Source organism: Phyllostomus discolor, chromosome 4 (genome assembly GCF_004126475.2).
Source record: "Phyllostomus discolor isolate MPI-MPIP mPhyDis1 chromosome 4, mPhyDis1.pri.v3, whole genome shotgun sequence".
NCBI lineage: Eukaryota > Metazoa > Chordata > Mammalia > Chiroptera > Phyllostomidae > Phyllostomus > Phyllostomus discolor.
Window position 1 is genome coordinate 46,272,420 of NC_040906.2, and position 16,026 is coordinate 46,288,445.

Sequence of the window (16,026 nt, forward strand, 5' to 3'; positions counted from 1 at the left end):
AATCGACATTTGTGCCGTTAGCGTTGTGATTGGCTTAGGAGCGATTTTATAAAGTTTTGCCTTTTGCCATGTTTCTTTTCTCCCTGGTTTTAGAGAATACTGAAGAATTGATTTCTGGACTCATAGTTTTATGAAGTGCTCTCAGTCTTCTATTATTAACACCAGTAATAGCTGAACAAACTCAAAGCCTTGCTATGCAGAAACCGCGTGCATTGCCAATTCATTGTTACAAAGGCAGCACATTAGATGTCGAGGGCTGATGGCCGATTGCCTCCCCACATGATAACACCAGATTAGGTATGGATTACCGTTATTCTGCTCTTAGCTGTGGACCATGAAGTCAAATTTTGGAAAAGAAAAAAAAAATCAACAAATTACACCACTTTAAAAAAATTGGTTCATAAGGCATATGTAAAGGTGTAACAAAATATGATGCAGTAAATAACCGCCATTCAGTTTAAGAAAAGTAACATGGTCATTATTTTGAATCTTTATATTGATCTTCACTAATCCCATCTCCTTTATTTTCCTCTCAGAGGTAACCGCTATCCTAATTTTAATTTAGCATTCCTTTATTTTTCTATATAGTTTCATTGCATAGGTTTGAATCCCTGCTGCATACATTGTTATATTTTGCATATCTCTAAAGTTCATATAAATTGAATTATACTGCATATGTTTTCCTGTGGCTTGCTTTTTTTGATTCAACAAATATTCCCGAGTGTCTTGAATTTCTATTTCATTCAGTTATTTTCACTGTTGCAAAGTATCCCACTGTATGAATATGCCTCACGTTATTTATCCACTGTAGTGTTGATGGACATTTGGATTCAGCGTTTTGTGGTTACATATAAAATGCCAAGGACATTCTTGTACATGTCTCTAAGTATACAGATGCAACAGCTTTTCTAGCACTGTCTAGGACAATGACATGTTGGTTGTAAGCAATAAGTGTCTTCCCCTTGGCAGGAAATAGAAAATTCTTGTCCAATTATTATTTTTTTCTCATGAAAAACAGCAGTGTAATAAGCACAACTAATATTTCAAGAATACTTCTTTGTCCTACAATATGGCAAGCTTGCACATATCAGATCCTGTGTCCACAGGCAGATCTCACCACCTCTCTCCCTGACTGGTGATGCAGCGGTTTACATCTCCTCCACACTCAACAGCCCCTTCCAGTGCGGCTGGCTGCTCCAATGGTCCATGAAAAGAATAATGTGGGCCATTGAGCAAAAATGCAACAGTTATTTCTGTGGGACTGAGCATAAAAATTTCATGCCCTGATCTAGTAGTTAGAAGCAATGATGTCTGAAGACAGTAAACTGTGGTAGGTTAAGCAGTGACTATGTTGTGAAATCACATTCTACTCTATGATAAAATAAAATGTGTGTTTGGATCATAATTATTTCCTGACTTTCCACCTAAATGCCTTCAATCTACCACGTAGCGCATACTGGATTTTAAATACAAATCCTAAGATGCATTATGCCACGATTTTTCCATGTTGTTTTTACATGGTACTAGAATTTAAAGTCATTTTATGTTTCCCTTTTTGTGCTAAGGAAAAAATAGAAAGGAGCTAATCAATACAAATGAAGATGAGAGAAGGAAGGGAAGAGAGAGGGATACCTAAATATAGGCATTTAGTAGATTTGTCCTACAAATGTGTGTGTATAGTGTATGTGTGTGGGGGGGGGCGGTTATGTGTGCTGTGTATCACACCAGGAAAAGCAAAATTATTTGTTACTTTGTTGCCTCAGTAACAAATGTCAACCGTTGGTGTTATAATGGAACAGAGTTCAGAGGGAGCCACAGCACTGCCCCAAGAGGCTAAGAGGCTGAAGGCTTCTCCCCACAAGGACTGATGGAAGATGACATAGATCATAAAATAAAGATGACCATTTTCAGATATTTTTTATTAACATGTTATTTCTCTCAAGATAAAAAAATACCATGACAAAATGCAATTGATTCATTGTTTCACTAAAAGTAATTCTAAAATTATCCTTGCCACAGAGGGTATCTTTTAGAATGGTGTTGACTTCCTGCAAAAGTCTGAGTCTTCTCTTCTAGGGTACATAGATTCATATTTTCCCCCAATAATCATAACTGAGTCATTATTTATAGCAATAGAATATAAGGGAGCAGTTTTTTAAAAAATGCAGGATTAATGACTAATTGTTATCTCCACTGGGAAAAGTACTTGTTTTTTTGTTCTCTGCACTCACCGACTTCCCTGAATAGTTTGAGGTTGGTAAACAAGAATGGTAATTTGCAGAGGTAGTACAGGGAATTGTTTGAAAGTATTCCTTTTTTTCCTACAGATTTTCTCAACATAGAGCAACATAATGCCAGAAACACAATTACCCCGAACACTGGTACTTATGCTAAATTTCTCCATGGCTCAATAACTAATTCTGGCTACCCAAATTTTAACTGAGCAGGAGAAAGGACTCCAGTTCATCAACAATGTCACTAATTTGGGGATGAAACACCCAAAAGTGGATTGGTTTTGTTCTGAGGTTTCATATTATAGATACATCAACTTTCAATTACAGAAATATTAGAGATTTCTTGGATTTGCAGGTGAAAAAACCAAAGACTTGGAGGGCTGAAGTGGCTTGCCGAAGGCCACACATCTTCCTTGAGGAAGGGCTCTGGGCCTCTGATCCCTAATTCAATTCTCTTTTCCTGTGTGGTCTTGGCAGGCAGGGATCCACTGCTGAGGATTGCCTGGGCCATAGGGCAACCACCCCTTCCTCCCTCTCTCCATACAGGCACATGAACTCAGTGGCTGGCAGACCTAGCTTTTTGTCCTGACTGCTCCATTTACCAGCTGAGTAGTCTGAGGCATACTGCTTACCTACACACTACAATACGTAAAACTCTGTATAAACGTTCTGTAAACATTGGAGTCCTATATAAATATCAGGTGAAGATATTAGCTTGATTGCGGACTAGTCATTTAGTTCCAGGGAGATGCTAAAAGTAAATCCTTTTCTCTACCTGAGGGAGCCTTTACACAGTGCTGCAGACCAGCAGAATTTGGATCGTGGACAAGCCAACTTCAGTGTCCCCTTCCTCCAGAGACACAGGGGGGAAGGAATAGAAAAGTGTCTACCCGAAAAGGGAGTTAAGACTGATTGTTTGTTTACAATAAAGAAGGGCTGTAGTAATAGTCCAACAGCACTGAGGCCTTCAAGAAAGCGAGGTCTTGTCTTTTCTGGACAGCAGAGAAGCAATAAAAGGTGTCAGCAGGTGGTGAAGCCTGGATGCACGTCCTGTGGCCTTGGGCTGCCTCGGAGGGATGGCCACCAGATCCTCCCTTATAGTGGCAAACAACATGCAGACCCGGCTCTTCACAAGAGTGGTCAGGCATCCAGGGGTCAGGTCACCTATTATATCAGGGGTGATCAACTTCCAGGGGCTCACTGGCCTGTCCAGGCCCAACCAACCCACCAGTCCTTAAAACATGTAGCTAAAAGCCAGTCATGTCAGTGTATTTCAAACACAGCTCTGGTGCCTACCTTCAAACCACTGTCAGTTCAGGAAATGGATAAACCCCGAAATCTCTGTGACTTCATACAGTAGAAGTTTAGGGTTTGCTCATGTTAATTAGGCACCGATGGATGTTCCCAACCAGCAGCAGTGGGTTGGGTGTTCCTTTCTCCACGAATGAACTTGTTCAGCAGCAGCTATAAAGGACTGTCCCAGAGGACCTTTTGTGCATTCTCCAGATCTCTGACTGCAGGAGCTGACCCCAACACATCCTCTCCTGTACATTTGATAGTTTCTTCTCCAACTGCAACTAACACACAAAGCCTGCCAGTTTGGGAATTCATGATGCCAGCAGTTATTTTCTGCTATTTAACAAAAGATAATTGAGTCTGTCAAGCTATGCATTAAACTGCAAAGTAGATTTCCAATTCCTGTGAATTTTCTGCCTTAAAATAACTTTTGGGAATTCCTCTGAAATTCTGCCCAAAATTACGCAACAAGTGAATGATCTTTATTTTGAAATTTTGGCTTTGAAACGGTTGGTCTTTCTTTTGATAAAAGCTACAGAGGGATGTTTCTAATGTGATATAAAGCTCATCCCAGGTGCTGTCAGGTGCCAGCTGCGAGGGCTATGGGGCAAGTAATCATAGCTGTCCGCCTGCTGGGTGTTCTCTTTGTGGTTGTGTTAAATATTTAAAGGAGTTCTCTCCTCACGGTGAACAGAGCACCTCAGAGGGCGAGCCACAGTGATTACTCACCTTCTGTCTGCCTGTTCGAGTTGACTTTTAGGAGTGGTGCCTGCTGGGCTTGATAGCACACATGGTTTTATGGCCAAACTCCTTAGTTTATGGATTGAAAATTATGACAGAATGGTCATATAAGATAGTTACAGAGCCAGAACTAAATTTCTGAGCTTTAAATTTTGCAACCTTATGAAGATCACGATATGTTTATTCTGTTTCAAGACCTTGTGATCCTTGAAAAAGATAGAAGATGAAAATGACCAACTAAATAAAACTGATTATATTTCTTTATAGTGGCTTAAGAAACACTCATGTTCATGGGTGATTGTGTTTGTGGATTTTGTAGTTTTATCGGGCGTTCACTCCCTGGGAAGGGATTATCCATGCGTTTAAACTTTAAGTTACATCATATCACAACTCTGCCCACAAACTTTTCAGTGTCTCCTTATTTCACTAGAGTAAAAAACAAATTTACAATTTTTTTGAAGGCTTACAATGCCCTGCACAATCCAGCATCTGATTCTCCACCCCTAACCCTCACTCAAACTTCTCTAGCCACACTGGTCTCCTTGTAGTTCCTAGACATGCTGCTCACACACCCACCTCAGGGCCTTTGCACTGGCTACTCCCTCACCTAAAATACTCTTTCCCCAATGCTGTGTGACTCACCATCCTCATCTCTTTAAAGTCATACAGTAGTATCATCAGTCAGATACTACTTGCTAGTAAGGCCTGGCACCCTTGCTATTCCTAATCCCTGTTATTCTGCTTTATTTCCCCCCTAATTCCAAACACCTTCTAACATATAATTTATTTATGTATTTTTTTGGTATTGTTTACTATCTGTCTACTCTCACTAGAATGTAACCTCAGTAAAGGTGAGGATTTTGTCAGTTTGGTTCACTGATATATTCTCAACAGCTAAAACAATGTTTAGTACACAGTAGATGTTGTTGAATATTGTTAATTATAAATATATTAACTATTGTTAAATATAGTATAAATTGATGTATGAACATATTATATATTTATAGGAAAAGATCAAGAAAAACTTACACCAAATAGTTAATAGTTGTCATCTCTAGAGATGACAATATTAGAACTTTTTAAAAAATATTTTATTCATTTATTTTTAGAGAGAGGGGGAGGGAGGGAGAAAGAGAGGGAGAGAAATATCAATGTGTGGTTGCCTCTCATGTGGCTCCTACTGGAGACCTGGCCCACAACCCAGGCGTGTGCCCTGACTGGGAATCAAACTGGCAAGACTTTGGTTCACAGTCTGCACTCAATCCACTGAGCTCTACCAGCCAGGAAGATTAGAACTTTTAATTTTCTTTTTACTTAAAAAATTCACATGTATTTATGTTATTTTTGTTACCAGGCAAACTTATAAAGATATTTTAAAATTTTAGACCCTTCCTATTTTATATTTTACCAGGCTATTGTGAGCCCTCCAAAAACTATGAGCCTTGCTCTGTCTTTGGGGAATTCAGATAGATAGTCTAGTGCCCTTGCCAGCATGGAGTGTTGCTTGGATCTGATTCTAAGTTCCTAGCCTGAATTGTCCTAACAGCACACACACAAAGTGCATTTGCAGGTGACCTGCCATGGCATCAAGTAGCTTCTCAGAGTGCATACTGTATTTGCAAATAGCTTCCCCATGAAACAATTATTCTGGCCTTGCTTTAGTTGGCATTATGCTTAAGAATTCAGCTCCCAGTAGCACATCATTTGTGAAGCTTTCTGCTCTTCTTTTCATACCAGATTCAAAAGAACACCTTAAAACAAATATACTAATGCACACCAAGCCATCATTTAGCCAACATAAGGTACAATATTCTATTGCTTAATGTAATATTTTCTTCCATTAGTATATTGATGGAGGGAATTTCAGAGCCCTTATGTGAAGGGCTTGTTTTCTGGCTGCAACAGGAATGAACAATTGGACTCAACATTTACATGAGAAAGGTCCAGCAAGGGGAATGGCTGAAAATAACTACAATAAAAAGTAGAGCAGGCTTTACACATGGATGTTTTGGTGGTCTATGTATCTGTTACAAATTCAGGAGCAGTGGGAAACCCATCAGCACCCAGCTGTCCTCTCCCAAGGGTGGCCAGTGCTGAGACTTACACAGTTAAAACTGTGTCATGACCCTAAGTCTGTTCTTCTTCAATCCCACATAGTTCTTCCATATGAAGTTCTTTCTATGACCTTTTTATTATTATTATTAAAGCCTGTTATAGACAACTCAGTAGTTCTTACCTTTGTCGTGAGCACTTAAGGATAATGGGACTCCAGGCTCTGAGATCCTTTGATATAGAGTACTAAAGCCCATTTCGCCTGTCAGATCTTAATAGCAAAACACGCCTGCAATCTGGGATGTTGAGCGGAGCCTGGCGGGACAGTCCATTGTCTGTCTATTTTCAGTAATGCCTTCTGGTCTATCACTTGTGTTTCTGTCGCCAAGGGGGATGTGCATTGAGTCCATTAAGAGTTAGAGCTCTAGGGATCTGCAGAAATGCATTTGCTGCTGATAATCTCCCAGTTTTGATACTTAGGGTAGGCCAGTTTGAGATTCTTCCCAAAGAGTAGGGTTTGGTAGAGAAGACTGGAGAATGGATTTAAGATTTCCAGATGACCAGGAGGTAGGGGGAGCTTAGGAAGATTACTAAGATGTGAATAAGATATAGAATGGGGTAGTTGTGGGTAGTGAAGACACATAGGAGTCCCATGGTTCCAAGAGTCAAGCAGATTGTTGCACAGGTTGTGGAGACAGTACTCCGTTCTAAGCCCAAAGGTAAGTTATTTTATTTTAGGAATGGTTTTGTCAGGAACTTAAGGAGTCACTTGTAGGCAGTGTTCTAGGAGTCATTAGGACTGATTCCGCGCACCACGCCCCCATGTGCACATCAGGTAGACAAAAAGAAACTGTCTCTCTGCCCAGTCAGGTAGCGCAGTTGGTTAGAAGGTCATCCCAGTACACCAAGGCTGTGAATTTGATGGGTTCAATCCCCGACTAGGGCACTTACAAGAATCCACCAGTGAATGTATAAATAAGTGGAAAAACAAATCAATATTTCTCTCTTCCTTCTTTTTTCTTTCTAAAACCAAAAAATGATAATAATAATAATAATAAATAGAAACTTCCTCTCTGTTGTTTCAAGAAAATCAAATGTCTGACTGGAAACTTCTCTCAGCTTGTCCTAGTATCATAATATCTCTCCAGTAGATGGGTGTTTGGGGGACAAAGTTTTGTGTGGGATTACTGTTAAGGTTGTACATATCTTTCTAGGGAAAGGAAACACATTGACAAATATGGTTTTTATGGTTCCTAGAGATAAACCATCTTTAATGAGATCTGTTAACTGGAAAGACCCATTGAGGTCAGAGACTTGGCAAAATTTTTAAGAAGACATCTCTTTAAATGAAAAGAACTAAGCACTCCCAGATAATGTATTTATTTTAACTGTAACTCCCTAGAAAGGCTGCTTAGTCTCCCATAGCCTAATGTGTGGGATTCTACTGATGTGAGTTTTAAACTGAGAATGAGTGAGCAGGGACCCTTTAGAACAGTGGGGCAGATATTTGGGGGCAAATATTCCTTTCAATATTAGTAATATTTGCATTTGCAAAACACCTTACAAATTTTGAAACCCTCACACACACATACTCCTATAAAACAGCTTGAAAAAATTTAAAAAATCACAAAGAAGCAAAGATAATGCCAAAACCCTGGAGATAGCCAATGTTAGTAGTTTGCTTGCAGGAGATAAATATTGATGACAAAATTGAGGCATGGAGAGTTTTGGTGACTTGGCTGAGGTCAAGAGGCTGGTAGATATTCTTGAGCTCCGCTGACAGACGTGACCTGGAGAGGTGGGGTTATCCGATGAACAGAGTTGATTCTTTCCTTCATACTTTCTTACTCCTCTTTGTCCCTGTTTGGGATTCTTTCTTCAGAGGTCTTGTTACTCTACGATGAGCTTCATTTGTCTTCCCCTTCAACCCCATGCTCCCAGGGCCTTGCCATTTAAACTAACCTGGATTAGTTTAACTTTCCAGAAACAACAGCCATTGACACAAATAGACAACTAGGGGATTGCCTTAATTATCATACTCTGCCATCCTTTCTTCTTCCCCTCTCCTAGCTTGCTGGGCTCATCAAGCATGCTAACTAATATCAGTGTCCCCTCCTCCCCACTCTCAAAGTGAGTTAGTGCTGGCTTCACTTCCATCCCCCGGCCACAGTCAGGTGATTTAAAGACACTCAGCATTCTCTGTTGCCTGTCCCCTCCTCCTGTGCTCAGCCCACAGAAGACTAGCTCTGCTCTTTCAGAGTGGCCTTTCCCTGCTCCAGAGCTCATCGCTTGTGTTCCTGACCTCTAATCTTCTCTTGACTACCTTTGCCTTCCATTATCTTTCTGGATTGCTAAATTCAATAGCCTGTTTTTCAGTGCTCCTCCATTTGACTTCTCTGCAACATTGGACACTGCTGTTCCCCCTTAGTTCCACTATTTGGAAAATAATTTTTCATTGTGTACAAGTAATTCATTATCTAACATTTAGAAAACAGAAACAGTAATTTTAAAATTCCCATGGGCAGAACGCTTTGATAATGTATACATATACATTACAACCTGTTATGCACTTTAAATATGTTACAATTTTACCAATTATTCTTCAATAAAGCTGCAGGGGAACATAACGCTGGTTGCCAGAAATGAGTGGGGAGAGAGGGATGAATAGGTGGAGCACAGCGGATTTTTAAGGCAGTAAAACTGCTCGGAATGACTCTGTGGTGTTGAACACATGTTATTAAACAGTTGTCAAAGCCCACAGAATGTGCAGCATCAAGAGTGGACCCTAAAGTACACTAGGGATGGTGGGTAACAATGGTGCGTCTATGGGGGTGAATCTGTGTAACAAATGCAGCACTCGGCGAGGGATGTGAGGGTGTTGAGGTGCCCATGTGGGGGTATGGGGATGTGAGGAATCTCTGTACTTGTACTCACTTTGCTGTGAACCTAAAATTGTTCTAAAACATAAAGCCTATTTTAAAAGTAAAGAAACAAAACTCTCACGGGCAGATAATTCAAAAGGAACTGTTGTGGCTATAATTTTTCCAGGATTTCCCAAAGTATATGACATGTTTATATACCCACGGATACCAACAGTGTCACTTAATATATTAAAATTTTCAATGTTAACAAATATTCTTTCTTAGCATAATTTTAATGGGGTGTATAATATCCTATTGTATGGATGTGCTGTGATTTACATAGCCAACTCCCTTCAGTTGAATAGTCATGTTATTTCTAACCTGTCATTATCATAAGTAATGCTATGGTTCATACCTTTATAAGTAACCTTTAAAATTCCATGCGCAGCCATGATAATTGCCATAGGATAAATTTCTAGACATAACATTGGTAAGTCAAAGGGTATGTGTACTCTTTTAGACTCTGGGTACATGTCAATATGTTTATTTCCAGAAAGGTTGCAGTAATGCATTCACACATTAGAAATGCTATAAGGCCTTGCGGTTAGAGTATGAGCTTTGCGTTCTTTTCCGTGCCTGTCACTAACCCCACCTTCTTCTTCCTGCCCCAAATATTGTGTCCTCTGAGGTTCCATTTCTTATCCTTTTGTGTGTGTGTCTTTTTCTCGGACATGCTCTCCCTTGGTGATTTTACCTACTCAATTAACAACAGAGGCTGATGACTCCAAGATTAGTATTTCTTGCTCTTCTTTCTCACCAGTTGTCCTCTCAATTGTCATGTGTGCCAGTCTAAACTTGGTATATTTTCCCTCAAACTTCCTGCATTCTCTTCCTCAAGGAACTCTACCACCCTCACTCAAACCAGAAGCCCCTATATTAATTACCCTTTGTGGGGATGGGGGAACACAACTCCCACCTTGCCAGACTGAAAAATTCTTTTGGAAAATTTCAATGATTTGCAGTTAAAAAAATTCTCTTTCACTTCACTGATAGCCTAAGCTTTGTTTTTCTTACCACCAGACTCTCAAACTGTCTCTGTCCTTGTTTCTCTTGCTCACTGCACGTTCCCTTGCTTTTTAACCTGTGATCTCTTTCCTCAGCTGCTTCAGATTTCCTAGAGGAGGTTAGACAGAGCTTACAGCTGTCCCAGAGTTGGCAGAAGCAGTTGTGCTCACTGCTGGGTGCTGTTGAGAACCACCCGCAATTCATATGACCTTGGGCAAAACAAAACAGACACGGCCATTCTAGTGCTGCTCTGGCTTGCCCAAGGCTGTAGAGATACCTTGCAGACTTCTCTAAAATTGACTTCCTTCTCTTTATGCTCACTAGCATTGCTGTAATGTAGAGATTATCCTTAGGGAGTGGAAGAAAACCGCATTGTTCTTGTGGAAGATAAAGTTGATGGATGTTTGTTATTGTCTGGCTTCCTTTGAGCCAGTCTCTTCACTTGCAAGGCAGTTAATTTCTCTAAGTCTTTTCTGATAAGGGAGGATGTTAACCTCATAATAAATGTAGGAAAGAGTGCATGTGAAATCCCTGAACAGGGTGCCAAACACGGAGAGGGAACATCCAGTAAATGTCAGCTTACCATCTTCACCGTCATCCTTATCTTTGAAAACCCACTTTTAAGAGCCCAAAGCTGCTCCTAATTTCCCTAACCACAGTCAGTTGCTGGTTTTTCTATAATGTTTTGAACATTCTTTACCTGGACTCTCATTTTATCTTAACTATTTGTATTTTTACTAGCCTGTGAGATAGATCATCACGAGTAATAACTGTCTGAATTCATTTTTACGTCCTTAGCACCCAGCAACGTGTCTGGTGTGCAGGAGGTGGTAAATAAACAAATGCTTGGAGGAGTGCCCTGGATCAATGATTTGTGCGTGTGTTTTTGGTTTGGTTTTGCTGGGATCTGGAATTTTTAAAAAACAATCAATGTAGTTCATCCCACTAACAAGCTGAAAAAATGCACATGCTTTAAAATTATATGATTAAAAGGCATAGAATTTAAGAGTAAGATAACATGATGTTCCTAGAAAATCCAAAACATTACAGATGACACATTGAAGTTAATAATTGAATTTAGCAAGATTTATGAAAGCAAGTTCAATAGACAAAAATCAGTTATATTTTTATATAGCTATAGAAAGCATTAGAAAATAAATTACTGCCCTGACTGCTGTGGCTCAGTTGGTTGGACATCATCCTGCAAAGTGAAAAGTTGGGGTTGGATTCCCAGTCAGGACATGTGCCTGGGTTACAATTTCGGTCCCTGGTTGGGGAATGTAGGAGATGCAACCAATCAATGTTTCTCTCTCACTTTGATGTTTCGCTCCCTCTTTTTCTCTCTTCTCTCTAAAAATAAATTTAAAAATCATTTTTTAGAAAGAAATAAATTACTAATACATTTACAATAACATGAACTTTTAAAACACAAAGTATAACTATAACAAATTATGTGTAAGGCTTCTACATAGAAAACTATGAAATTTTGCTTAGAGAAATTTTAAGAACTCCAAATAAGGGGATATTTATGGATTTGAAGACTCAGTGTTGTAAAGATGTCAGTTCTCTCCCAAATTGATTGATAGATTCAATAGATTCCTAGTAATAATTTTAGTGTGTGTGTGTGTGTGTGTGTGCAAACTTTAAGTTGATGCTAGAATTAATATGGAAATGCCTAGGACAAAAAAATAACCAGACATTCTTAAAGAAGAAGGACAAAGTTGGGGGATTTATACTAACCAGGTATCAAGACCTAGTCTAAGGCTTTATTATTTAAGAAGGTGTGGTATTGGCATAAGAACAGACACATACATCAGTAAAGTAGAATAGACAGTCTAGAACTAGATCCAAACAGATATGAAATCTTGATTAATGAAAAAGTGGTGTTGCAGAGTGGTACAAAGAAGTCTTCTCTACCTGCACCTCAACTCCAAATGGTGCTGGGTCAATTGCATATCCACTTAAAATAAAGACTCTTGACTCCTGGCTTACACTCTATCCCAAAGTCATTTTCAGTTAGAGTGTAAATCTAAATGTGAAAGTTGAAACAATAACGATTCTATGGAAAGATTAGGAGAATATCTTTATGAGCTAGGAAGGGGCAGGGAAATATTATTTGAACATGGCCAAAAAAGTACTAAAAAACAAAGAAACTAACATATTGGTATCAAGAGTAGAAGACAACTGGAAAATTAATTTCTCAGAAGAAAACCAAAACAACTGAAATATAAAATTTAGGTGTGTAAATTCCAATTTCAAAAATTTTAAATATGTAGTTTTAACTTCTACAATAAGTATTTTAAAATATAATAATATCTTTTTATCCCAATTATCATGATCTAGGGCATTGATATATTATTTTTTTGTATAGTATTGGGATGTCAGGTTGACCTTTTCCATTAGTAGCTCTTACCTAACAGTTCAGATAGGGACCATTGGTTTTAATATTGTGATGATTGTTGAGGAATGATGTTTATTTGATGCTGATAATTATGCCTTCATATTTTAAATATGTCATCTCCTGATAATCTATTAATGTACAGAAAGAAGATCTTTGAACTTCTATATTTATCTTATTTTTTGCAAATTTAATTTTTTGTATACTATTTTTACAACATACACAGTAAATTAGTAATTTAAAATATAGAGTGTTTAAAGTAAATACAAGGTGTGTCCTGAAAAAATCCAGCCATTGTTAATGTAACAGGAATGGTTTGCACGACACTGATGTAACCTGGCAGCCAAGGAGAGTGGACTGGAATGCACACGTGTGAACAATGACCACTTCACTGTACTAGTCAGTAGGGGTGGTAGTAGATGCTGTTGAGTGAGCATGTGTACTGTGTGGCTATTGTATTCAAAATGACTAAGTGAGTACAGCAATGAATCTGCATCAAATTTTGTGTTAAGCTTGAACATTCCTCCATGGAAACTATTTGGATGATTCAGAAGGCCTCGGCTATGGGCAATTGGTGGTTGGCAGCTTCATCATGGCAACACAATTGCTTGTGTACTATATAGCTCATGCAGTTTTTGCGGCGAAACATCAAATCACCCAGGTGACTCAGCCCCACTTTGGCCCAGATTTGGTGCCCTGCAACTTCTGCCTCTTTCTAAAACTAAAATCACCTTTGAAAGGAAAGAGGTTTCAGACCATTAATGAGATTCAGGAAAATATGACAGGGCAGCTGATGGCAACTAGGGGAACTGTGTGAGGTCCCAAGGAACCTACTTTGAAGGGGACAGAGGCATCATTGTCCTGTGTTCAGTATTTCTTGTATCTTGTATCTTCTTCAATAAATGTCTCTATTTTTCATAGTAGATAGCTGGACAGACCTCGTATATGTATGGCAGCATTGTAGACTCAAACATTTTTATTAACAGATGTGCCCAAAGAGAAATATTAACCCTGGTTTAATTAAAATGCTTTAAATACTCAGAGCAAAAACTAAACTGTTGCCTGAATCCTTGTCTGGTGGTTTGATTATGACTGGGAAAGTCTTACACCCAGCTCCCTATGGCTGCAGAATTGGAGGAGGTGGTGTTGGAGTGGGGTGCCTTGGATGATTCATATTTGCTTAGGGCTTGATTTCCTTAGGATGTTCATTATGAGACTTTAAATTAAAAGAGATGGGTAAGTATATACATTAAAAACTAAATTATAATGTGTTTTTAAAATAGTATTTAAAACTATTTGCTATGAAGAGTAGTAAGAGAGTAGTGAGTATATAATACTTAATTTCAATTAACTACTTTCTTATACCCTAGGCTGACCAGATATCTGGTTTTCATATAAGATCAGTTCTCTGCGTACCTATTTGGAATAGCAACCACCAAATAATTGGTAAGACATTACCTAAATGTTGAAACATCTTTTTTAAAGAATACAAATTTACTTTTAAATACACCTATTTCTTTTTTTCTCTCAAAAATATATACTTATTTTATTTAAATAGGTAAATACAAACATTTTCCTTATTTTTTTAAAATTTTACATTATTTTATTGTTGTTCCATTATGGTTGCCTGCATTCCCACCCCCCCCCCCCCACCCCCCGCCACATTTCTTTTTTTTTAAATGTGTTCTCCCTTTTTATGTTCTGGATTCATAAGCTTATGTCTCAAACTCTTATATAATCTCATAAGTGCAGAGTCCTGATGACTCAATATTATAAATCAGATCAATAAACAAATATTTGTTCCCTTAAATACGAACCAATAACTTTGAAGTTGGAAGGGATCTCAGAAAGCAATGGGACTCTCTCATCTCACCCTTTGGAAACTGAGGCAGAGAGGGTGGGGAAGCACAAAGAGGAATAAAGTCACAGAGCGAGTTGGTAGCAAGGTCAGAAAACTCAGGCCTCCTACCTCCTTGTATAGACTTTCCTACTGCATCTGCATATTTACATCTATGTGTTTGCACATGGATTACATGCAAAGGAAGAAAGAACATGAGTATTCAACATATACTAAACATACATTCTTCTGCCCAGATGATTTTGAAATAAGCTACACTTTCCCCAGAATAAGGGAATTGTGGGCCAAAGCAGCTTCCAATTTCTCTCGTTCCTTTCCCTCCCCTCAAAAACTCGGGAAAAACATTGAAACTAAGAAAGCAGTCTAGGCAAGAAAAGAGCAGTGGGTCAGGTAAAGAAGCTGTGAAGGATGGAAGCATTAGTTTAAATTACTGAAGTGCAGAGAAAAGTGAGCTTTTCCTAAGAAACATATGGTAACTAATGCATTTGGTAACCAGTGCTTCCGTCTGCCTCTTTGTTTACCCCAACTTTGCCACTTTGACTCTGAGACACCGCTGCTTACCAATTCGCTGCGCTTGTAAGTGTTGTCAAGACTTGACTTCTAGGAGAAATCTTTTCATCGGTTTGCTTAATTTACAGGGAAAATTAGTACATTATTGGACATAAAATAATTCTAAGATTTGGGAATTGGAGACCCTGATACAAAGCATTGAATTACATCATATATAGAGTTTAAAATGTATTTAAGTTGAAAGTAAACATCTGTTATTTTTTCAAAATTAAGACCATGGCTTGCCTGTTACATATTAAAAAATTTGCATTTAATTATATATCTTTTAGCATATCATGTCTTATATCTTTGTTGGGAAATTACGTGTCTTGAAAAATAAAAGCATGCTAGAGAATTACAGCTATGTTTTGTTTGTTCTAAATGGGGATACAGGGAAGTAGTTTATAGGATTGATGAGTTTTTTTGGTTAAACTTGTAGGTTTTGATAGTCATGCCCCAGAACATCTGGTCTATGCTGGAAATGAACTTTGGAAAGAGGAAGGACACATAAATTGAGTTTGTTAGGATTCTGTGCACCCCACTGGTAGCAGAGCACAGCCCTAACCTTGCTTTGAGAGTTAACTGTATCATCATTCCTAATATTTCTTGAATGTTCACTCCATGTGGAATAATATGCTTTACAGACATTCAAACATTATCTCATTTAATCTTTATAATGCCCTGAGATAGCTAATATTTTAACCTCCATTTTACAAATGAGGAAATTTGGCGCTAAACAATTTAGGTAACTAGCTCAAGGTGGGTTTGGAATTTGAAACAAGACCATCTAACTCCAGAGCTGGTGTGCTTAACCGCCATGTGGTCCTGACTCACTCAAACCTGTGCTCCTGGGACCCGAGAAAATAAAAAATTGTGTGTGTGTGGCTATATATGTATATATACACACTTACATATATTCAGTTATATATACGGGATGGGGGAGAAGTAGGTTTACCGTAGTGAGTATGTGAA

At 38.5% G+C, this 16,026-nt stretch overlaps 1 protein-coding gene across 1 annotated transcript in view; it reads left to right on the forward strand.

Moving 5' to 3' along the window:
- The window catches only part of PDE11A (phosphodiesterase 11A), a 321,994-nt gene that overhangs the window by 140,819 nt on the left and 165,149 nt on the right, over window positions 1-16,026 (forward strand). The window contains exon 7 of the mRNA XM_028510818.2: window positions 14,018-14,093. Within this exon, the coding sequence (XP_028366619.1) occupies window positions 14,018-14,093 (76 nt within the window). The remainder of the gene's footprint in view (window positions 1-14,017; window positions 14,094-16,026) is intronic.